Genomic DNA, 23,253 nt, shown 5'->3' with positions numbered 1-23,253 from the left:
CAATAAAAACTTGTTTCACCTGTTTGAAACGGTTTCATTCTTACAAACACTTATGTTTAGAAATTGGTAGGATATTACAACGTTAAGACATGAACTGCAATACCTTTGTATTTTAAAAAAAGGTAGTATATTCTGATTAATAATTTAGTGCATCACCATATACAAAGATAAAATTTTCTAATCAGGGAATTTCAGAGATAAATATGCGACCTACCAATGTGAAACAGGTAGGATATCCTGATAGCACTGAAGGGTTTTGGTGCATCGACTTGTGCTCTCTCTGTATTTTATAAAGATTTTCAAATGAAGGAATCTGGTGTTGCAAACTGTGCATGTATTTGCCAGGTTGGATATCACCAGGTGTAGTTTATGAAGGTAAGATAGGTCAGTAAACTAAGGGTTCACATTTAACTTAAGGTTTGGCTGTTTTGCTTAATTTTAAAGGAATGTGTGAGTTGATCATGATGTGTATTGCAGGGAAATTAAGTGAAGGTTACTGTATGTGTATTAGAGGATATGTTGGATTTGAGGATGAGCTATTGAAAAAAGTTAACATTTATTGGTCTTTATTGCTACACAAGCAAATCTAGAAGGCTCTTACCTAGTACAGAAGGCAAAGATGGGCAACATAGCAATGTTCCAGTTGTTTCTAATCTGGTTTCTAATCTGGTGAGCTTTCAATTGTGATTTAAATGAACTCAGTGTGTCAGCAGTTTTACAGTTTTCTTGAAGTTTGTTTCAGATTCGAGGAGCGTAAAACTGAATGAAACAGAAATACTTCTGAAACAGTTTATAAAAATATTCCTCTACGATGTTCTGGAGTTCACAGCTAAGATGGGTGCTTCACATGAAACTTGTCGTATCATCCGATTGTTGAAGTTGATGTAAGATGAAATGATGTCGCATTCTTCAGGTTTTGCAAGATGTTTGCAATTAGAAAGACACTCTTAGCATGTTTATTCATATGCATTTATTTATTTAGATAATGTTTAAAGTACAGGACAAAGTACAGGAAGAAAAGAATTACATCTGGAAGGATAAAAACCAATGCAATTAATTGTATCATGATTTAGCACTTTATATGAATGTTCTTTTTAATTTTCCCCTAATTTCCATCAACTAGTTATGTAAAGATTTAAATGATTCTTCTTAGATTAGTTTCATGATGCTAATAAAGACATCGAAAAGGTGAGATGAAGTATTTTTTGTACATGTGAGTAAATAATAGAGCTAATAGTGATAATAACTGTAGGCTGTATGAAAGCATTGCCTGAGTTATTGCAGCAGTGCAATAATTAGGCTGGTTGTAGGATTATTCGTAGAGCAGCTGTGAGCAGAGCAGTCAGGAGAACAGAGACTGGTGATTTTGTGAACTCCAGGACACCACTGGTGGTTGCAGCTGTAAATCAAACAAACACAGTCCATTTACAACATTTCTGATTTAAACTCTGCTGCTGAATATTTAGAAAGGAGTTAATGTAAGTAAAGTATGCTCACATTGGGATGATATTGCTGTACTGGCCGGGGTTGTACTTGAACTGTTTCTGTTTCCTAAAACAAAGAATTAAGTTTGTTAGACAGTGGCACCCCCTAGTGGCTGTAAACAGTAAAACTACAACAGAAGACCTTTGGCACCACACCATGAACACGTTACTGCAGACACTTAAATGAAACAAGATGGTTCATTAGAATTGTTATTTAATCACATAAGATCCGTAAGATGTCTAATTTATCTTTTAGCTCACAAAGCTCCAACAGTTACAAATGAAAACTGTTCAGTACAGAAAACACACTGCTGATGGCCAAATATTTTTTCATTTTAGGCAGTAGTTCATCTGAATTTCAGATGTAAACACACCGTCACCGCACTGTTGTTGATTCCAACCTGGACCATTTTTAAAGAGAAAGGTGATAGTTTTACCTTGTGGCTCAGTGCTGTTTGTAGCGGTTGGTACTGTTGGGTCTGCCCTAGTGGTGATTAGATTCAAACCTAGTGTGTCCAGGTCAGACTGTAGCTGTAGGTTCACCCAGGTCTGAACCACAATATCATTCTCAAACAGCTTGAGATCTCGTAGGTTTTCACCCATCAGACCTTGGACGTTGGCCACAGTCAGATTCTGTGTCGGAAAAAAACAAACACAGGAAGATTTCTTTGAGGATCTTTAATTTTCAGGACCACGCAGTTACTGTAAGTAAATGCACTAGGTTGAGATTTGTTTTGTAGCTTTGGCCACTAAACTGACTTTCCATCCACAGAAACTTCTCACACAGTTTTCTGGTATCGTTTGTTTCACATGTAAACTTACAGTTATCACATTTATATCCAAACTCCTGAAAGTGTTGACATCCATGCTGATGTTCTGTCTTGATAACGCTGCAATATCTGCTTGAGGTGCTCCACCTACCGACCAGAAATAGGAAGGTTACCTTACTGAAGGGTCCTTAGTTGTACAGTTAGGCAGTTACCAGGCATGCTCACCTAGATAGCCTTTAACCAGGTTAAAAAAGTTAATCGGATTATCACGATGGACGCTGAAGGAGGTGTTGCTGATCTCGTAGAGGACTCTCTTCTGCTCAGTTGAACATGATGCCACATCTAGACGCTTGGTATTTCTGACAACAGATACAGAGGCATTCAGTTTTACTTTAACGACCACAGTGGATATGTTGGTTATATCCACGCTGACACCAACCTGATACTGTCTGCTGTGATGGTCTGTAACGTGCTGGTGTCCAGTGAGCACAGGTTGGAGTCAATAATGTTCAGTTCACTGCTGCCCAGTGAATTTCCAGAGGTATTCAGGTACTTGGTGATGATTGCTTTGCTCTAAATGTATCATGAAGAAAAAGTCAAGTTACCAAATTCCAGTCAAATGAAAGTTTTGGTAATGTCTACGGTCTGCTGTACCTGTGCCGTGTCCCATGTTCCATCTTCAGGTTTCATCAGAGCTGCCAAGGTATCCAGTTCAGTGATGTTCCACTTAGAGATGTCATCAAGTGTTGCTGAGCGAGAGACTGAAGCAAGCATCTGTACTTCCTGATCAGGAACTCCAGATGGGAATGCCTGGAGAGACAGATTGAGACAAACTGTGATGAACAAACACCAAAATCTGACATTACATGCGTTATCATCGTCTTTGAAAATGAAGTACATCGAATTCTGCTTTTAAACTTATTTGTGATGAGTGAGAGTTTGCACTTATTTTTGAAAATGTACAAATCAGTTTGAGCTCAGTCCAGTCGTTGGCAACCGCTTTTAGTTAGCAACCCTCTTTATCAGGGTCCGCCACCCGGTGGATCTGGCAGGCACACACAGGCAAACTCACACATGCACATGAATATGTACATATCTGGCACATTTAAAAGCTTCCGGAGAAACCAACAACTACACTAAACTCTGGGAAAGTGTTTTTACTGTAAGAGGAGGAGGTTGGATTAAAAGCAGCTGTGAAAACCATAAAAAAGCACTTGGATTTTACCACCAAAACACTTTGATTCTCTTTAAAAAGTAACAGATATTCCCATGTCACCTGGTTGAGTTTATTGAGGATGATCCTTTTATAACCATCATCATCCACTTTCTGGCAGATGGAGTAGAGGTTGTCTTTCAGAATGGGAACGTCCAGGCAGAGTTGAAACTGCAGCTGATTGTAGCCAAAGGGGAAGGAAGGGTCACTGACGGTCACCTGGGTGATGTTCCTCTCACTGCATCCTTTTAAAAGTTTGAGAAAACGAGTTGGGATTGGTTTGCAACTAATTTATTCCACTTAAATAACTCAACCTTTAGTCATTTAGGAAATCTTGCAGCTTTGGCTTCAGTAGCTGCTTTTAAAAGGGTTTACCTGCTTCTCGTTTTGCTGCTGGAGGGGTGAGCTGTGAAAACAGGTTCTTGAGCTTCCACTTCTGTGTTTTTTGTATCCTTAGGTCAGGCATGAAACCCTTAAGGAATCTTTTCTGTGTTGCCTGACAAAGTAGAGATAATATGACAGTTCTTTCATGCAAAGACAAATGAGTTGTTGTTAGGTGACTTAATGTCGCATCTTAACGTCATCAGACTTACAGCTGTGAAATGTGTCCAGATGTTTCTTGTTAAATACAAAGGAAGTGTTCCCAGCCCCTCTAGTGTCTGTTGGTCCCAGCTGTTTACAGCTCTGAAAAAAGGTTTGTGCAAATATGACACATCTAACAAATATTTAAATATACATAAATCATCATTCAGACAACAAGCAAGTGATCAATTGTTGCCTGGTATGTTGCTGTGAAATCCATCTAAGTCTATCTGATTATTTTAGCAGATAATGTAACATCCAAGTATGTTAGATGTGAATAAAGAGCCCACTTTATCTCGATTTATATTAAAATGCAGGACAACAGAAGCTGAGTGATTTTTCCCTGCAGACTAAATGACTGGATTAATTTCTTTAGTACCCGTATTGTGTTTTCCCAGACAGCAGCAGTGTTTCCATAGCAGCCACCTGGCTGGCAGAGAGGTCTTTGCAGGCTTTGAGGTTTTCCAGGATGAGAGGATCTGAATTCTCAATGTCGGATCTATCCAGAGTGCAGACCATGTTCCCCAGGACCTCCACATTGTCTCTGCTCAGGCTGTCGCCACTGATCCCCTGAAACAGTGAAAAACGTTCAAATCAGTGAATACGTTCCATTACTCTGCTGTAGAAGAATAATTTGAGGCACATGTGTAATGTGTGCTTTGATGCATGCTGCAGATAGGCTCTTTGTCTATTGATTCTCTTTTTTATTGGCTCTCACCAAGCAGTCTCTAGCTTCCCTGAACTTCTGTGGGCCCTTGTTCAAGATGCTGGAGGCCACAGAAAAGTCTGCGGCACCCAGGGCAGAAAAGTAGGACCTGCAGTTTGCTTTCTGGACATTTTTGGAGCTGTTGGTGGGGATTGTTGTAAAAAAGATATTAGTGATCAGATAACTTTCAAACAGCTGGCACAATAGTTACAATAATTAGGTGGAGAGAGACTCACTCCAAGTAGAGAAGCATGTCTGGAGGATAATCTGTGAAGTTCTGAGAGAGGTCGTCACGGATCAGGTTGTACATGCAGGTCAGCTGGAGGTCACAGTGTGAGAAGGTTGAATTAATTGATTCAAATGTGTGGACTATAACGTTTAATGTAGAGTAGACACGGTTCGCTGCTTCCCATGAAGTGACTTGTTAGTGTTGCTCCAGATCTTACCTGAGGTTCCTTCAGCTCCACCTTAGCCCTGCCTTTCCTCGGCCTGCAGGCGTGGATCAACTGACTGATTTGGGCTTTACTCATTTTCTTAACCGTGCCGCATGTGAAGCCTTGCAGCACAAATGGAGAAAGTCTTTGGAGAAAAGGCAAGAAAGATTACACCGGAGATATTCAAAGATTCACAATAAATACCAGGGTTGGCAGGTTTGTTCACTTACTGCTCAGTGTCAAAATCTGCCTCAGCCAGCGTCGCAAAAAACATGGTGGCCTGAAAAACACAGAAAAAAGACATTAAGATGTTAGTTGAACTTCTGCTTTCTAAATTTGAAAAGCAAAGGAGTAAATTCAGGTTAGCTTGGCGTTAAACTGTTGTCTGAACAAAAACTACAAGCCAATGAAATTAAATACCGAGAACTATAAGATTACAATTTATACTTTCTTACAAACATCTTGTTTTTTTCTGGCACACTTGAATCATAATAAAAAATTATTTAAAAGTGCATATAATGTTGTTTTTTTTTACTTTCATCAGTGGTAAACAAAGAATAATTTTCATTCATAAGATTACTTTGATTTTATATTGTTCTGAAACATTAAGAAATAGGAAGTACAGACTTGACTGTAGATTTGTTTGCATTGTTTTAAAAGGTTAAAATTGTAAAGCAGCTGTAGCCAGTGCCTGGATAGATTGATTATGGTCCATGTTAGATATTTTTAGAACGATGCTTTGCTGTACTTAGTTCCTCACATAAACCTTCTGCATGTGTTCAGGTAGCATGAAAAAATGTTCCTTTACATTTCTAAGAAAAATATTGGACACATTTACACATCAGTAGAAGTCTCCAAGTGGACATATTTTCAACTTTTGCGTTACCTTTGCATATTTAATATAGCTTGTCAAACTCTTTTTTACTAATTTAGCTTTTGGGAGATTGCGCGTGTTTCAAAGTTAATCCACTGACAGCCTGGATCTACTTCACGCTATTATCCATTCTGCATTAAACAGGAAACACTGACCTGATCTGCGGTCCACATCTTCTTGTTTATCGCAGTGATGTTGGCTGTTCCCTCAGGAAACAGCAGCAGGGAGGGTGGGATCTCCGTTGCTAAGGCATCAGGGACGTTCTCCACCACTTTGGCTGGACTGGAGTCCACAGAAATGATCTGGATGGAGGTTTACATGCATTAGATTATGCATTCACTCAGCAGTAAGCAAGAGAAAAAGTTCTACCAGTTCTTGAGTCTTTTCACTGTTTGGACACTATAACAAAGCTTGTTTTTAAGTCTAATGAGTAGAACTGTTACGTGTTTTAACTGCATCAGTCTGAAAAGCTACACGTGGAACATTTTAGTCGCTGCAACTTGTATAGTTGATGCACAACTTTCAGTCGATGTTTCATTGTGTGTCTTTCATTTATAAATAAAGATTAAAATCAAACATACATATTGAAATATCTGTATTTTCTACACAAATAGGTTCCCAATCCCAACTAGGAACTAAGTGGCAGATTTGTCTTGTTTTATTCACACGATGCTCTGAATAGATGATCATGAATGAAGTTAAGATAGAAGTCTCATCTTTTTACCTTTTTGACAAAAGCCTCCTGGACAACCTTCGGGGCTTCCAGCATGTTGGAAACAAGCGTTGGGTTCTTGGACGCACTGAGTACTTCAGAAGCTGAGATATTGTTGATTGACTTTGAAGGAACTCCAATGATAAGAGTCCCCAGAGACTCCAGAGAGGCTGCACTGTTGATCTGTCAGTCATATTCCACCCATTAAAAACATGATCAGTGAACTGGAAGCTGATTGCAGGCAACTTTCTAATCTGTCGAGCTATATTTAGTTTACACTTCATGGATAAAAGACGTGATTATTATGTATATTGTCGGGTTTGTACCTGAAAGCTTGAGGAGGTGATGCGGTGGATGATGTTGCTGGCCTGGTCCTGTCCCCAGGTGTTCACTGAGCTCAGGATGGACAAAGACAAAACCAGCACCTCAGACGACACAGACAGGATCTGGCTGTTTGTCAGGCCAGAAGACGCATTTCCAAGGTCTTCAAACGTTTGCGCTGTGAAGACCTTGATGTTGGACGCCAGAGCTGCAGATCTCTGTTTAATAAAACATGCATCATTAATGGCTGTGAACTAAATTTCTGGTCAAACATCCCTCTACATCACAACAGTTCATCATATATTAAATAAATATAACTGTTTTTTGTGACATTTTCATATTTTTAAGAATTCTACCATCTTTGTATACAGTCTTTGTATAAATGATCATTTGTGAGCAGATCAACACATCTGAACCTGCTGGGTTTAAATGAACCCAGATTTATAGAACGGTGTGATGGCTCCCTGCTGTGTTGCAATGTGGCCGGTTAATTTTCTTTTAATTAAGGTCTTCAAATTGTGGGAGGCTCTTATGATCATGTGTCCACCTGGATCGTATTTATGGAACGCCCGTTCCTCTCATCATGGCAGATGAGATCCGGAGCCGGAGCCGGGGCAGGGGCCAGACGGCGTGGGGTGCGGCAGTCGCTTGACCCGGTGTGGGAGCAGAGGCTGAGACCTGTGTGGGCCGTCCACTCCATGGCCGAGCGAGATCTGCACCAGACAGAGGACCAGGCCGAGGGAGCACGCGCTGGTGTAGCGGTTGTTGGGCTGCTGCCCATTACCCCAGACAATCATTTTTATCAATAATTTTCTCTGAAGGGCTTAAAATGGTTCTTGTTTTCGTGTCCTCCCAGTTTCTTGTTGCAGTCTTCTGAGCCGGGCAACAAAAGGGAATTCTATAGCAAGTTGCATCGGTGACTGAAAACAAAGCTCAGTAGGCGTTGGTCAGTGGATACTGCCTCTTTGTGCTTAAAAATGTGCAAATTCATCAAATTATTCATGGAAAATGAGCCTATTTGCTGACTTATTCAACAGCTTATCCTGACATATTTGATATAAAATGCAGCTTAGGAAGCTGAAATACCTAGATGCAATGCTAGTTGACATGCTATTGGCTGGGATTTGCAAAGCACTTAATGTAAAAGTGCCGTGAATTCTCCTTGGCGCTGATTGGCTAAACCCCCAAGGGCGTAGATAAGGAAGTGCATGGATATTAGCTTCAGCTGTAGTGCTAAGATGGTTTCCACTGTGAGTATTAATGCATATTAGGGTATATTTGGTGTCTGCACAGGCTGCACAATGAAACACTTGTCCTGGGGCCTAAACTGGTCACTGAAGTGATGTGAGGAGGATTGTCGTGAAAATTGGAATGGAGTGGTAAGATCTTTCCAGGTTAACGCAGAAAACAGATCATAAAGGCCTGAGAGACATAAGTGATCTTGCACTGTATCTGTGTTGCCCTGTGACGGACTGGTGATTTGTGACCCCACCTTTTGCCCAATAACTATTGGATACATAAACTGAACTGTGGGGATATACAATGGATGGACAGGAAGGGCTTGAGCTACTGAAATAATCAGTTAAAACCATTTTTAATGGGGTCAGAAGTACTGGTGGATTTCAGCAGACAGCAGTGGTTCCTAACCCCCGCCATTAACAGGGGTCCACTGTATAGACAATATTTGCTTTTATCTTGTTTTCCTGCATTTAAACCCATCAGTGCAATCAAATGATTTCTGTGTGACAAAAAAAGAGAAATCTTGAATGAAATAAAGAGAAAAGCATGTTGCTACAGGTCATACAGACGGTCACTGAGCAGAACCTCTGTGACGTTTTCATCTGGTACCTCAGGATTCTCTGTGCTGTTGCAGAATGTCTTCAGCTTGTCCAAGATGGCCATCGTATCGTTCTCACTAAGAGAAGTAAATAAGGAGCTTGGGATGTCAGGCGAGCAGAGTAAAGAGCCTGGGAGCCTGAATGAAAGGTGACATGTTGAAGGATGATTTTAGCAAAATGAATAAAACTTATTACTTTCTTGTAATAATAATGTTTCCTTTTCAAACTGGTGGATAGTTACATCATGAGTCCAAAGGATGGGTAGAACTCATAAAGCTGCAAGATGTAGTAGTCTGTTACATCTTGTGGGATCGCTGCGTTGTTAAAGAGCTCCAGATTAGCTTTATCCTCCAAGAACACAATCAGCTTCAAAAATAGATGAGCAAAACACAAAACAGGTCAGAGACATTCAGACGAAACCTGCTGGATCACACAGGTCAAGTTTGTAAAATTCTGATTTTGTTTGTTGGTAGGTTCCGATTTGAAAGTTTGCAGAAATACCTGAGAGGTGTTGACAAAGTTTTTGAAATCATCCAGAGTGATAAATATCACAAAGCTGCCGATGTAGTTGACAAACCAGGAGGTGGAGTTCAGATCTGGGTCTGTGGCGTTGTAGCATCTGGCCACAGATTCTGAGGAAAAACAGGGATTTTCAGTGTTTTAGGCAGCAGACTTCACTAATGTCATTAAAATGTAATAGATGTTTTCTATCCGTTTCCAAAAATCAAACTTTTCATGGACTTATTACTGTCTGAATGCATAAACACTGTTACATGCTGTGGTGACTGCATCTGTGTTTGTCAATTCCAGGTTGCTGCTGAGTTCTTGCAACTTAAGCAGTCGCAGCTGGTTCCACTCTGCCTCATGAAGTATAAAGCTGGTGGGAACTGATCTCAGGGCCTCTTGGCCAACTGGGTAGCATGTGTGCTGCAGCTTTGTGGTGGTTTGAGGGAAGTGTGTGCACTTATTCTCTTTTTCCAGGCTAGTAGATGAGTGGGGCATGAGTGTTTATGAAGACACCAGGTTCCTGGTCTCTCCCAGGTTAGATTGTTGGAGGATTGTGTCTTATTAGAAACCCTGGATTTTGTTATTTACACTCTCATTTTTTCCTCAGGTTTTTCAAGATTCTACCTGGCTTATTTTTAAATAAAACATTAACTACAGCCTCCTGGTTTTGCCTCTTCATACCCGGGTCATTTGTTACTTTCCCCTCCTCTACCCCTAGACTTGGGGATGTAACAACACCAATTAATCAAAAATATATTCTTAAAGTGTAAAAGAGACTTAAGACGTCTATCTCGTGTCACATTTTTCTCCAAATCTCACCAGCACCAAGGTAGCTTCTGATGGTGGTGTACACATCTGGCTGTCCAAAGTCTGAACTGGTGAAGGTGAAGTTCTTTCCCATGAAAGACACCCTGTGGAACAGGAAGCAATGAAATGTGGTTACATGGGGACCTTTTGTCAATGTTATGACAACATGAGACACTGACTCACAGTTTTTGGAAGGTGAGACACGAGGCATTCTGCACTTTGTTGAAGCTGATGAGATCCTTGGTGAGGAACCTCAGATAGTTCCTCAAACGTACGTTAAACCACAGATCAACCTCAGATCTTCTGTTGCTGCTCAGAGCCAAAGGCCAAACACAGGGAAGGATGATCCTCCTCACATCATCTGGGACGTCCTCCTGCAGGTGTTGTACAGAAATATTAAACAGTGAGGAGAACACAACCAGATTCACCCATAGATGTTACTACACATTTAAATTTGAGATGAGGACATACGTTTTCTAGGAAGGAAGGAGTGTTGTTGTAGTTGCTGAAGATGATGCAGATGCCTGAACTGTTACTGATTGCGCCAGGCTGAATGAGGAACTGACGCAGTTCTGAGGTGCTAATGGTATTTAGGAGCTGAAAACAGAAGAAAACACTTTTTAAGTTAATTTAGCTCGATTACGTGAATGAGTCCATTTTTGGATTCCTAATATAGAAGTATGTATAAACAAAATTGCCCCAAAAATCTCCTTTCTATCCGTTCCCTTTTATCTGTGTGTATAAATGTTGTTCATATTCAGATATTTAGCTGTACCTCTGATTTGCGTGTTGGTGGAAGAAGAGAGATGAATGACGGGACATCAGGAAAGCCAAAGCTGAGGAAGTTGTTCTTCAGGAAGATGTAGAAGCTTCCACCACTGTAACACTTTAGTGGCGTTTGATCTGTGTTGCAAAGTAAAGCATCTTATTCTGGGTACAAACAAGACATCGGTGGACAGAAAAGACTTTTCAGTTTTATTTCTGCTGTGGTTGCTTTGGGGCATTTTTTTGTAGAATTAAGCTGAAATTCTTAAAGATGTCAAGTTTTCATGACTTTCATCAGCTTCAGCAAATCACACCCAGTTGCTTCTTCTAAAGCAGCTATCCCAGGTTTGCATCCCAATGTCGGACCATCTGCTCTTTTCCCTCTCAAGCTACTAGAGACTAAAGGACAGTAGCACCACAATAATAAACAACATGGGTAGTCATACACAACTGGACTGATGTTCCATTTGTTATTTGAGCTTGAAAAAGTGATACTTTTTAATCTACAAAAGTATTACTGCTGAAACACCTCTTGGAAGTTTTCAATCAACTACACTGAAAATCGTTTGTACCCCTAGCAGATTTAGGTTTAAAGTTCTACTTTAATTTTACTAACATGTTTCTCCCAACTAGAAATCATTTTAAGATCTAGAAGCAACCCAGTCAGAGACCTGACTGAAATCTGATTGAGTATCTGGGGGGTAGAGCTAAAGATTAGGGTGATGGTTGTGCATCATATCCTGCCTGTTATGCATGAGATATTGCTATGCTGCTGCAAAAGACTATTGTCACTTTATAACAAGGAGCACAAGGATAATTGTTCTTGAGAAAATCTGCATGTTTCCTTCTTGTTATTTAGATTTTTTTGTAGTTTCAATCAGAAACATTTTAGAGTACAAATTTCACAGTGACATTAAACATATTGAATAGTTTATTCAAAAACCAGAATTCCTGGAGCTGTGTCTCTGAGAGCATTGATATGTTAATTGATCTGTCTTTATTTCAGGAGATGGATTTGGGAATTCTGCAGAAAATCCACACTGCAAAAACCAAAAATCTATTTTTGATCTAGCTTCTAGTACAAATATGTCAGTACACTCAAAATAAAACAAATCTAACTTACAAGTAACTTTTCAGCAAGTAATGGGAGCTTGTTTTAAGTCAGTTCCTTAATATTGATGAAAAGATATGAGCTATAAGTAAAATTAAAGTTGCAAGCAGCCTCGAACGGCCCTCGCAGCTCAGCGCTGCTCCGACCTCATGGCGACCGTGGGGGTTCCGGCGACACCGCCCGCCCGCCAGCCGCAGAGGCCTCACCCAGTTCCCGCACCCATCCACCGTCCACCCGATGCATTCGCCAGTGCTCCCTGACGACGCACGAAAAATCTGGTGCAGATCGGCTGATGCAGCAAGGGGATATACCCGATTGATTAACCTAGAGGGCGCAGTGGAGTCAAATGACAATTTAATGCTATTGGGCTCTTTACAGGCTGACAAAAATCAGTTTTAAAAAGTTTGGTGCAAATCCGATTATGAATGTATAATTTTGAGACAATCGCATGCAAACGGCGAGGGACTGAAATTGGCCATTCGGCCACGCCCACACGGTTCAGCCAGCAGCCAGTGTTGACAGAATCCATCATCATGTCATTTATGTCACTTGGCACAGGTTTAAGCCTATATGAATCAAAGAGTAAAAGTAAGAGATCCAGCAGAAAAAACAGGTGACTTCCTGTTGGAAGGGGGCGGGGCTAAGGTGATATCAATTGACCAAGTAAATGTGATGAGGACTGGTCTGTAATGAGACATAGAAAGTCTGATGCAGCTGTGACCTTGCATGTGGAAGTTATTGAACCTTGATGTTTCATGGCAAATAGTCAAAGTTTGACACTTAGCCACGCCCACATGCTTTGATGTATGAGAAATCCTTTGATACTTTTTGACCTACTATGCCTCAAGACTGTGCTGAGTGAGTGTGTATGTCAAATGCTGTAAGACAAGTTTGGTCAGATACGATGTCGATAAAAAAGAGAAAATGGCGGTTTTCATCCAAAATGGCCGACTTCCTGTTGGGAATGGACCATGGCTCCAAGAGAGGTTTTTTTGTACGTTCTGACAAGATACACATGTGTACCAAGGTTCATAACTCTGGGATAAAGCATGGCTTGGGGCTGATCATTTAAAATATTCTAGGGGGCGCTGTAGAGAAATTAGGCCACGCCCACCAAAGATTGTTGTGGATTCCTGTCAGTGCAGATAAGGATTCATCCCAGTAAGGTTGATGGAGCTCAGCTTGAAACTGGAATTTAGAGCCAAATGTATGGCAACAGCGTTACATGTCACTTCGCCACACCGCCACGCACACCTGCTCCACTGAAACTGGTCAGGGTTGAAATCCATGTCTTCTGTCTCTGAACACAGTTTCATGTTGATCAGGTCAAAGGGGTCAGATAGAGACCGTTCGCAGTAGCCGATCGATCGAAATCCCTAGGAGGAGTTCGATCAAATGCGAAGGCTATAAACTTCCAAAAGGGCTTGAAAATTAGAGCTTCAATCCAAAATGGCCTACTTCCTGTTTGACTTGCACTATGACGTGAATTGAATTCTCTGTGCGTCTTGGGGAGCTCTACAAGTGTACCGATTTTCATATCTGTGCGATGAAGTAAGGTCACAGAGGAGGGGGTTTTGAAAGAAACATAACACTATGATTACAATAGGCCTGAGCAGCGAAGCGCTGCGAAGGCCTAATAATCTGCCAGTGGAATAAGACATTTTAGTTTATGGGAAAATGTCGTGAATGGCAGATTATTTCACTCCATTACATTTTTATCAATATTATGGTATGATTGACTTCAAACGAGCTCCTATATCTTGCTGAAAAGTTAACTGTAAGTTAGTTTTCTTATTTTAAGTGTGCTAAGATATTAGCACTAGAAACTAGACCACAAATATTGGGTAAGATTTTGTGTTTTTACAGATAATCATAGTTTACCATTTCAACTAAATGTCCTGAGAAATGTACTGTTTTTAAGATGTTTAGACTGATGTTAAAAATGTACTAAAGCAACCAAGAAATGTCAAAGAGAGAATAAGCTTCTTTTCTTTTGTTGTAAGCATTATTTTCTACCTTGGAGGAAGAGGATCATATTTTTGTAGATCTCTGCCTTGGTTTCGTCGCTGAGTGTCATCTGCACAGTTTCAAGCACTGAAATCCTGAATGGAAATGATCAGTTACTAATTTAAACCAATAATCAATATCACATTATACAATGTATTGCCTAAAAGATGGAGCCATTTTGTAATATTTTTATATCTACTGTAATTTCATAAATGTATTGAATAGATACTTACATCTCTTGGCTGCTGTTGCAGCTCCTGTTTTTCACAATACCAAAGAGGTGAATAACCATAGCTGGAGAGAGATTGACCAGCAAAGGTCTGAGTTGCAGCCTAAGCCATAGCAGGAAATCCTCATCACTAACAGCCGACATGGAGAAATTTTTATCCAGCACAGCCTCAAGAAAGGCCAATGTCAGGTTCTGTGTGTAGTTGGAAGACTGGGTCTGTGGGGAAATTCAGTTTTAGGAGGAAAAAAGAGGTGTGAATGAATTGGTTTAGTGAACATCAGGATGGTACAGCCAGAGACGATGCATTTTTAGAAAACAGATTAAAAACCTACACATCATACATTTTACAATTCTTGAGATTTATGTGCTAAAAGTTTGCTTTTCTTCTTGTAGATGTAGATTGTTATGTATAAGTTGGTGTTAAAGAATAAAAAGTGCAAGATATTAAATGTGCAAGGCTGAGGTTAGAAAACCCAGAGCAAGTTGTACATCTCTGCAAAAGAATATTACACTGGTTGAAAATGTTGAATCCAAACTGAAACTAAAGCCAATTTTTTTTTGTCAGACTGAGATGTAAAAGTGCCCTGGAGAAGAGAAAGCTCACAAGTAGATCATTAAAAGGCTGGCATGTTAGAACATCACAACAGGCAGACACAAAAATAGAAGAGACAAAATGATATCCTCTATTGAGGTTCAAGTTCTTACCACAGTAGTAGTGCCAGGAGATGATAATGCTGACCCAGGACTGTTACTGGTACCTAAGGTTGGCGTTTCAGAGTCAGTGAGGCTTTTTGTTGGTGTACCAAGTGAAACATCTGCCGTTGCTGTCTCAGAGGTTGTTTTGGCATCTGGTGTTGATGTTGTACTGCTCTTGCCTTCAGTTAGAGGCTCTGGGGTAACAGGGCTGGTTGCAGTGTTTGATAGTTCTGAACTGGTTAAAGTTTGTTTTGTTGTTGTGGTAGCACTGATTGTGAGAGTGGTCTGAGTCTCACTTCCTGTGGCTGCAGTTGTTGTTGACGTCCCACTCGTAGTTGTACCTATTGGCATCATTGTTCCAGAACTGGTTGTAGGAAAAGGCATTGTTGTGCTAGTGGTAGATTCAGAATCTGAAGATGTCAAAGAATCAGTTGGACCACCTGTTGATGATGATGTTGCAGCACTTGCTAAGTTTGTTGTTGCTGTGAGAACACTGTTTTCGGAGTCTACTGTTGTCATAGCACTGGCCAAAGCATTTCCTGTTGAAGTTCTAGCACTTGTTGCAGTGTTAGTTGTCCTCCATGAGCTGCTCCCAGTATTAATTGTTGCTGACACAGATTTGGTTGTGGTAGCAAATGTTGGCGTTTCAGAGTCAGTGAGGATTTTTGTTGATGTACCAAGTGAAACATCTGCTGTTGCTGTCTCAGGGGTTGTTGTGGCATCTGGTGTTGATGTTGTACTGCTCTTGCCTTCAGTTGGAGGCTCTGGGGTAACAGGGCTGGTTGCAGTGTTTGATAGTTCTGTACTGGTAGTGGCTAATGTATGCTTTCTTGCAGTGCTAACACTGATTTCAACACTGGTCAGTGTCTCTCTGCTTGTTGCTGCAGTAGTTGTTGACGTCCCACTAGTAGTTGTATCTTCTGCCATCATTGTTCCAGAACTGGTTGTAGGAAAAGGCATTGTTGTGCTAGTTGTAGTTTCAGAATCTGGAGATGTCAAAGAATCAGTTGGACCACCTGTTGATGATGATGTTGAAGCACTTGCTAAGTTTGTTGTTGCTGTGAGAACACCGTTTTCGGAGTCTGTTGTCATAGCACTGGCCAAAGCATCTCCTGTTGAAGTTCTAGCACTTGTTTCAGGTTTAGGGTTTGATATCAAGGAACTCGTTCCAACAGTTGTTTCTAACATTGTGATTGTTCCAGCATCTTGTGTTGAAGTTCCAGTACTACTTGAAACTTTTGGTCTTGTTGTGAAAGGAGGAGACTCAGCACTCACGGTTGTTGTTCCAACAGTAGCCACAGAATTACCTGTTGATGTTCCAGCATCGGTTGCAGTGTTAGTTGTCCTCCATGAGCTGCTTACATTATTAATTGTTGCTGACACAGATTTAGTTGTGGTAGCAAATGTTGGCGTTTCAGAGTCAGTGAGGCTTTTTGTTGATGTACCAAGTGAAACATCTGCCGTTGCTGTCTCAGGGGTTGTTGTGGCATCTGGTGTTGATGTTGTACTGCTCTTGCCTTCAGTTGGAGGCTCTGGGGTAACAGGGCTGGTTGCAATGTTTGATAGTTCTGAACTGGTACTGGTTAAAGATTTTTTTGTTGTTGTGGTAGCACTGATTGTGAGAGTGGTCTGAGTCTCACTTCCTGTGGCTGCAGTTGTTGTTGACGTCCCACTCGTAGTTGTACCTATTGGCATCATTGTTCCAGAACTGGTTGTAGGAGAAGGCATTGTTGTGCTAGTGGTAGATTCAGAATCTGGAGATGTCAAAGAATCAGTTGGACCACCTGTTGATGATGATGTTGCAGCACTTGCTAAGTTTGTTGTTGCTGTGAGAACACTGTTTTTGGAGTCTACTGTTGTCATAGCACTGGCCAAAGCATCTCCTGTTGAAGTTCTAGCACTTGTTGCAGTGTTAGTTGTCCTCCATGAGCTGCTCCCAGTATTAATTGTTGCCGACACAGATTTGGTTGTGGTAGCAAATGTTGGCATTCCAGAGTCAGTGAGGCTTTTTGTTGATGTACCAAGTGAAACATCTGCTGTTGCTGTCTCAGGGGTTGTTGTGGCATCTGGTGTTGATGTTGTACTGCTCTTGCCTTCAGTTGGAGGCTCTGGGGTAACAGGGCTGGTTGCAGTGTTTGATAGTTCTGAACTGGTTAAAGTTTGTTTTGTTGTTGTGGTAGCACTGATTGTGAGAGTGGTCTGAGTCTCACTTCCTGTGGCTGCAGTTGTTGTTGACGTCCCACTCGTAGTTGTACCTATTGGCATCATTGTTCCAGAACTGGTTGTAGGAAAAGGCATTGTTGTGCTAGTGGTAGATTCAGAATCTGAAGATGTCAAAGAATCAGTTGGACCACCTGTTGATGATGATGTTGCAGCACTTGCTAAGTTTGTTGTTGCTGTGAGAACACTGTTTTCGGAGTCTACTGTTGTCATAGCACTGGCCAAAGCATCTCCTGTTGAAGTTCTAGCACTTGTTGCAGTGTTAGTTGTCCTCCATGAGCTGCTCCCAGTATTAATTGTTGCTGACACAGATTTGGTTGTGGTAGCAAATGTTGGCGTTTCAGAGTCAGTGAGGCTTTTTGTTGATGTACCAAGTGAAACATCTGCTGTTGCTGTCTCAGGGGTTGTTGTGGCATCTGGTGTTGATGTTGTACTGCTCTTGCCTTCAGTTGGAGGCTCTGGGGTAACAGGGCTGGTTGCAGTGTTTGATAGTTCTGTACTGGTACTGGCTAATGTATGCTTTCTTGCAGTGCTAACACTGATTTCAACACTGGTCAGTGTCTCTCTGCTTGTTGCTTCAGTAGTTGTTGACGTCCCACTAGTAGTTGTATCTTCTGCCATCATTGTTCCAGAACTGGTTGTAGGAAAAGGCATTGTTGTGCTAGTTGTAGTTTCAGAATCTGGAGATGTCAAAGAATCAGTTGGACCACCTGTTGATGATGATGTTGAAGCACTTGCTAAGTTTGTTGTTGCTGTGAGAACACCGTTTTCGGAGTCTGTTGTCATAGCACTGGCCAAAGCATCTCCTGTTGAAGTTCTAGCACTTGTTTCAGGTTTAGGGTTTGATATCAAGGAACTCGTTCCAACAGTTGTTTCTAACATTGTGATTGTTCCAGCATCTTGTGTTGAAGTTCCAGTACTACTTGAAACTTTTGGTCTTGTTGTGAAAGGAGGAGACTCAGCACTCACGGTTGTTGTTCCAACAGTAGCCACAGAATTACCTGTTGATGTTCCAGCATCGGTTGCAGTGTTAGTTGTCCTCCATGAGCTGCTTACAGTATGAATGGCTGAACTGTATGTGGTAGTAAGTGCTGGTATGTCAGAAGTGGTTAGGGATGTTTTTGTTTGTGTGTCAGAACGTGTTCCAGTTGCAGTTCCAGTACTTGTTAAACTAGTTTCCTGGGTGGGCATTGTAGTTGGAGGGATCGTGCTGTTGGTAGATAGACCAATACCCATTCTGTCTAGATCCGACTGTTGTTGCAAGTTTACCCACATCTGAATCACAGTGTCGTTCTCAAACAACTTTAGGTCCGGTAAATGTTCCCCCATGAGTTTCTGGACGTTGGAAACAGTTAAATCCTGCATGTTTAGAAAAATTAAATGTTGAAAAAAATATTTTTTTGCAGTTAAATTATATTTTTCAGAAGAGAACATTTATTATTGTCCAAAGAATTCACCTAATGCTAGTTCTTTCTTGTTTATACTTACAGTTATAACACTGATGTTTAGTTTCATGAAGGTTTTCACATCCATGCTTATATTTTGTTTTGACAAAGATATTATATCAACCAGAGATGCTCCACCTTTCAAAAAAGAAATGAATGACAAAATTAAAAAGCAATTCTTATTTGGATAATTAGATAATAGTGAGTATGTAATCTCACCTAGATAGCCTTTAACCAGGTTAAAAAAGTTAATCGGATTATCACGATGGACGCTGAAGGAGGTGTTGCTGATCTCGTAGAGGACTCTCTTCTGCTCAGTTGAACATGATGCCACATCTAGACGCTTGGTATTTCTGACAACAGATACAGAGGCATTCAGTTTTACTTTAACGACCACAGTGGATATGTTGGTTATATCCACGCTGACACCAACCTGATACTGTCTGCTGTGATGGTCTGTAACGTGCTGGTGTCCAGTGAGCACAGGTTGGAGTCAATAATGTTCAGTTCACTGCTGCCCAGTGAATTTCCAGAGGTATTCAGGTACTTGGTGATGATTGCTTTGCTCTAAATGTATCATGAAGAAAAACTCAAGTTACCAAACTCCAGTCAAATGAAAGTTTTGGTAATGTCTACGGTCTGCTGTACCTGTGCCGTCTCCCATGTTCCATCTTCAGGTTTCATCAGAGCTGCCAAGGTATCCAGTTCAGTGATGTTCCACTTAGAGATGTCATCAAGTGTTGCTGAGCGAGAGACTGAAGCAAGCATCTGTACTTCCTGATCAGGAACTCCAGATGGGAATGCCTGGAAGTAGAGATTATGAAATTATAAGAGCAAAGTGTTGAATATGAAGTCAAATCTTAATGCATGAAAATAATATGACACTCATTAATGATGAAATGCCTGCCATCTCTTGATGGCCACTGGGTCTGTTAGTCGCAAGGCTTCTTACAGGTCATAAAGTGCATACCGCTGTTTGACCAAACCGCCACATGTTCCCAAGTTACCTGGTTGAGCTTCTTCAGAATGATTTTCTGGAAGTCATCATCATCCACTTTTTGGCAGATAGTATAGAGGTTATCTTTTAGAACGGAAACGTCCAGGCAGAGGTTGAACTGCGTCATGTTGTAGCCAAAGGGGAAAGACGGGTCGCTAACAGTCACCTGGGTGATGTTGCCCTCAGTGCATCCTTGTAACGATAAGAGAGCTAGTGAGGCTACTGTGTAGTTAGACATTAATTTCTTGCAGGAAATACATTTGTTAGAGATTTCTTCAGGATATATAATCGATCCTTTTGTCAATAATTGACTCTTCACAGTTAATTTCTTTAGTTATGTTTACATAGCCATAGGCTTTGCAAAGGAATTCACCATTACTCTTATTAATACTACTAGTAGTATTTACCTTCTCCTGGTTTTACTAAAACTGGGCTGATCTGTTTGAAGAGGTACTTCAGCTTGTTCTTGTGTGGATTTTGTTTCCTTATGTCTGGAAGAAAACCCTTAAGGAATTTCCTCTTCATTGACTGAAAGAAAATGTAAATAAATGTTAGGGAATAAAACAATCTAGAAGTCATTTTCAAAAAATATAAGCAGACCAATTTTCATGACAGTAACCAAGGTGATAAAAACACACAATTGTAAACCGGTCCCAGAAGGTTCTTGTAAAGTAAAAGGGAAGTATCTTGAGATCCTCCAGTGTTTGCTGGTCCCAGTTGGTTACATATCTAAAAATCAAAGACAATATATATTTTGTCATATTGATGTAAATAGGTAATGGATACATTTTTGTATAGATCTTCATCTCAATTATTTTGTACAACACTTTATTAGGGGGCAAGAGGACTAATTTTGTCCTTTTGGATAAAATCAATTTTGTCTGACACCTGAAGGTCAGAAAATCCCCCAAAATGTGAAGAACTGGCAGAGATTTTTTAAAATAAAATGCATGGATTTGCTTTTAGTACCCGTATTGTGTTTTCCCAGACAGCAGCAGTGTTTCCATAGCAGCCACCTGGCTGGCAGAGAGGTCTTTGCAGGCTTTGAGATTTTCCAGGATGAGAGGATCTGAATTCTCAATGTCGGATCTATCCAGAGTGCAGACCATGTTCCCCAGGACCTCCACATTGTCTCTGCTCAGGCTGTCGCCACTGATCCCCTGAAACAGTGAAAATACAGATCATCAGTGAAAATGTTCATTCAAATTATTTACGTTGACTAAACATTAACATACACGTATATCATTTTGATGCAAATCCCTCCTGCTATGTGCTAAGTTTGTCTCAATGTTCTGTCTGTGCTATCACTTTAAACGTCTCTGGATTTACAAAACAGATTGCACAAACTACATCTGGACTCAGTTGTTGAGGTGTGAGCAGAGAACTCAGATTTTGCATTAGGTCACAGCTGTGACAACCCGCTGTTATTAGCCACGTCGTGTAAAGTTTATGGAACCAGTATGAACATGCATGCATATAAATCATAGTCTAAAATGGGCAAAAAATTGGCTGCAACAAGACATTTCTTAGCCATAAACATGATCTAATTCTGAAATAAAAACCCATATTCAGCTTTTTTACAAGCTGCTGAAGAAACATGTTCATCAAATTGAAATATAACTAAGCTTTATCTGGCTTAAGTGTTTTTGTTTATTTGGGTATTTTTCATCATGGCACCTGAGGTCTCCTTTGACTCAGTCTTGATTTTATTTTTATACTCACCAAGCAGTCTCTAGCTTCCCTGAACTTCTGTGGGCCCTTGTTCAAGATGCTGGAGGCCACAGAAAAGTCTGCGGCACCCAGGGCAGAAAAGTAGGGCCTGCAGTTTGCTTTCTGGACATCTTGAATACTGTAGTAGAGTGGTGGAAAATAGTTTTTATAAATGACTGCAGAAATAATTAGCTTTAAAAACAACAGACACAGTTATGATGTGGAGAGAGACTCACTCCAAGTAGAGAAGCATGTCTGGAGGATAATCTGTGAAGTTCTGAGAGAGGTCGTCACGGATCAGGTTGTACATGCAGGTCAGCTGGAGGTCACAGTGTGAGAACAAGGATGGAAAACTGGTTCTTATAACTGCAGCTCATGTTTTATTTCAAATCTCGCCACTCGAATTGTAAACAGAAACTATATAAATCATAATGTAGGCAACAGAACTTACTTGAGGTTCCTCCAGGTCCACCTTGGCTCTGCCTTTCCTCGGTCGACAGGCACGAATCATCTGCTTGATTTTGGCTTTAGACATTTTCTGAACCGATGAACAACTGAAGCCTTGCAGCACAGACGGCGAAAGCCTGCAGAGAGAAAACAAAAAAGCACAGAGTTTAATGCATGGAAAGGTGGAAATTCTCATGACAAATAGCTGCGGGTTTTGGTTACTTACTGTTCGATGTCAAAGCCTGATTCACCCAATGTCCAAATAAACATGGCGGACTATAAAGAGTAATACAGGAGTCTTTGTTTAAGATGTTATTAACATATGTGAGAAATATTATTATACTAAACATGGCAGGTGATCTCTGGCACGTTTATTAAAATATCTCTCACAGCATCAAGTTTTTATCCATCTAAAACCAGAACAAATCACTGACCTGATCTGGAGTCCACGTCTTTTTGTTCATCATGCTGATGTTGACTGTGCTCTCCGAAAATACCAGCAGTGAAGATGGGATCTCACTTGCTAGGACATCAGGGACATTCTCCACCAATTTAACTGGATTTGCGTCCACAGAAATGATCTGACAAGTAGGTCAGTAGATGTCATTGTTATTTGTGTGGTTCATTCAATACTACTGAATTTAAGGGCAAGTTGATTTCGTACCTTTCTGACAAAAGTCTCCTGGACAACCTTTGAGGCTTCCAGCATGTTGGAAACGACGTTGGGCCTCTGGGAGGCGCTGAGTATTTCAGAAGCTGAGATCTTTTGAATTGACTCTGAGTGAAGTCCAACAACAAGAGTTCCCAGGGACTCCAGAGAGGCTGCGCTGTTGACCTGTCAGTTACATTGTTATCTATTAAAACCATTAAAACCATGTTCTGGTAACTAGAAACTAATGACCATTTAGATTGGATCATAGATTTTGATAACAAATTCAGGTTAACATTGATGCAGCCAATCATTGAATATCTGAAGTGTTTCAGGAAAGCTGAAGAAAACTGCAAAACTTACCTGAAATCCTGAGGAGGTGATGGACTGGATGACAGTGGTGGCCCGGTCCTGGCCCCAGTTTTTCACAGAGCCCAGGGTGGGCAAAGAGGAAACCAGCACAGAAGATGGCACTGTAAGGATCTGATCTTTGGTCAGTGCTGAAGAGGCGTTGCCAAGTTCTTCAAAGGTTTCCTTTGTGAAGGTCTTGATGGTGGATGTCAGAGCTGCAGATACCTGTTGAATATAATATTGCAGATGCATTAGTTTCATTTAACTTTGAATTATTTTTCTCAGTCACTGTCTACAGCAGAGCAATCAATCATACAATAAATGACAAAGTCTTTGTTATATAGCTATTGTAATGTTTTAAACTCATTAGAATGTCAT

The 23,253-nt window shown here is 40.7% G+C and overlaps 1 protein-coding gene across 1 annotated transcript in view; it reads right to left on the bottom strand.

Moving 5' to 3' along the window:
- Positions 1–970: 970 nt before the first annotated feature.
- Positions 971–23,253, bottom strand: part of LOC111612266 — a 75,735-nt gene continuing 53,452 nt past the window's right edge. Inside the window, exons 92-134 of the mRNA XM_023353051.1 lie at positions 22,888–23,100; positions 22,540–22,710; positions 22,310–22,456; positions 22,102–22,151; positions 21,880–22,012; positions 21,665–21,747; positions 21,441–21,567; positions 20,688–20,878; positions 20,357–20,447; positions 20,126–20,246; positions 19,729–19,910; positions 19,370–19,525; positions 19,155–19,288; positions 18,941–19,074; positions 18,765–18,859; positions 15,066–18,635; positions 14,365–14,576; positions 14,141–14,226; positions 11,024–11,151; positions 10,720–10,845; positions 10,432–10,622; positions 10,261–10,352; positions 9,436–9,566; positions 9,176–9,300; positions 8,945–9,071; positions 7,102–7,314; positions 6,788–6,958; positions 6,219–6,365; positions 5,420–5,469; positions 5,202–5,334; positions 4,992–5,074; positions 4,768–4,894; positions 4,429–4,619; positions 4,061–4,151; positions 3,843–3,963; positions 3,531–3,712; positions 2,909–3,064; positions 2,694–2,827; positions 2,480–2,613; positions 2,307–2,401; positions 1,922–2,117; positions 1,498–1,551; positions 971–1,399 (exon numbers count right to left, since the gene is read on the bottom strand). Of these exons, the coding sequence (XP_023208819.1) occupies positions 1,296–1,399; positions 1,498–1,551; positions 1,922–2,117; positions 2,307–2,401; positions 2,480–2,613; positions 2,694–2,827; positions 2,909–3,064; positions 3,531–3,712; positions 3,843–3,963; positions 4,061–4,151; positions 4,429–4,619; positions 4,768–4,894; positions 4,992–5,074; positions 5,202–5,334; positions 5,420–5,469; positions 6,219–6,365; positions 6,788–6,958; positions 7,102–7,314; positions 8,945–9,071; positions 9,176–9,300; positions 9,436–9,566; positions 10,261–10,352; positions 10,432–10,622; positions 10,720–10,845; positions 11,024–11,151; positions 14,141–14,226; positions 14,365–14,576; positions 15,066–18,635; positions 18,765–18,859; positions 18,941–19,074; positions 19,155–19,288; positions 19,370–19,525; positions 19,729–19,910; positions 20,126–20,246; positions 20,357–20,447; positions 20,688–20,878; positions 21,441–21,567; positions 21,665–21,747; positions 21,880–22,012; positions 22,102–22,151; positions 22,310–22,456; positions 22,540–22,710; positions 22,888–23,100 (9,198 nt within the window). The 3' untranslated portion in view covers positions 971–1,295. The remainder of the gene's footprint in view (positions 1,400–1,497; positions 1,552–1,921; positions 2,118–2,306; positions 2,402–2,479; positions 2,614–2,693; positions 2,828–2,908; positions 3,065–3,530; positions 3,713–3,842; positions 3,964–4,060; positions 4,152–4,428; positions 4,620–4,767; positions 4,895–4,991; positions 5,075–5,201; positions 5,335–5,419; positions 5,470–6,218; positions 6,366–6,787; positions 6,959–7,101; positions 7,315–8,944; positions 9,072–9,175; positions 9,301–9,435; positions 9,567–10,260; positions 10,353–10,431; positions 10,623–10,719; positions 10,846–11,023; positions 11,152–14,140; positions 14,227–14,364; positions 14,577–15,065; positions 18,636–18,764; positions 18,860–18,940; positions 19,075–19,154; positions 19,289–19,369; positions 19,526–19,728; positions 19,911–20,125; positions 20,247–20,356; positions 20,448–20,687; positions 20,879–21,440; positions 21,568–21,664; positions 21,748–21,879; positions 22,013–22,101; positions 22,152–22,309; positions 22,457–22,539; positions 22,711–22,887; positions 23,101–23,253) is intronic.

The sequence above is a fragment of the Xiphophorus maculatus genome, chromosome 19 (assembly GCF_002775205.1).
Source record: "Xiphophorus maculatus strain JP 163 A chromosome 19, X_maculatus-5.0-male, whole genome shotgun sequence".
Taxonomy (NCBI): Eukaryota; Metazoa; Chordata; class Actinopteri; order Cyprinodontiformes; family Poeciliidae; genus Xiphophorus; species Xiphophorus maculatus.
The sequence above is the reverse complement of the archived record's forward strand: the minus strand, read 5'-3'. Positions and strand labels throughout refer to the sequence as shown.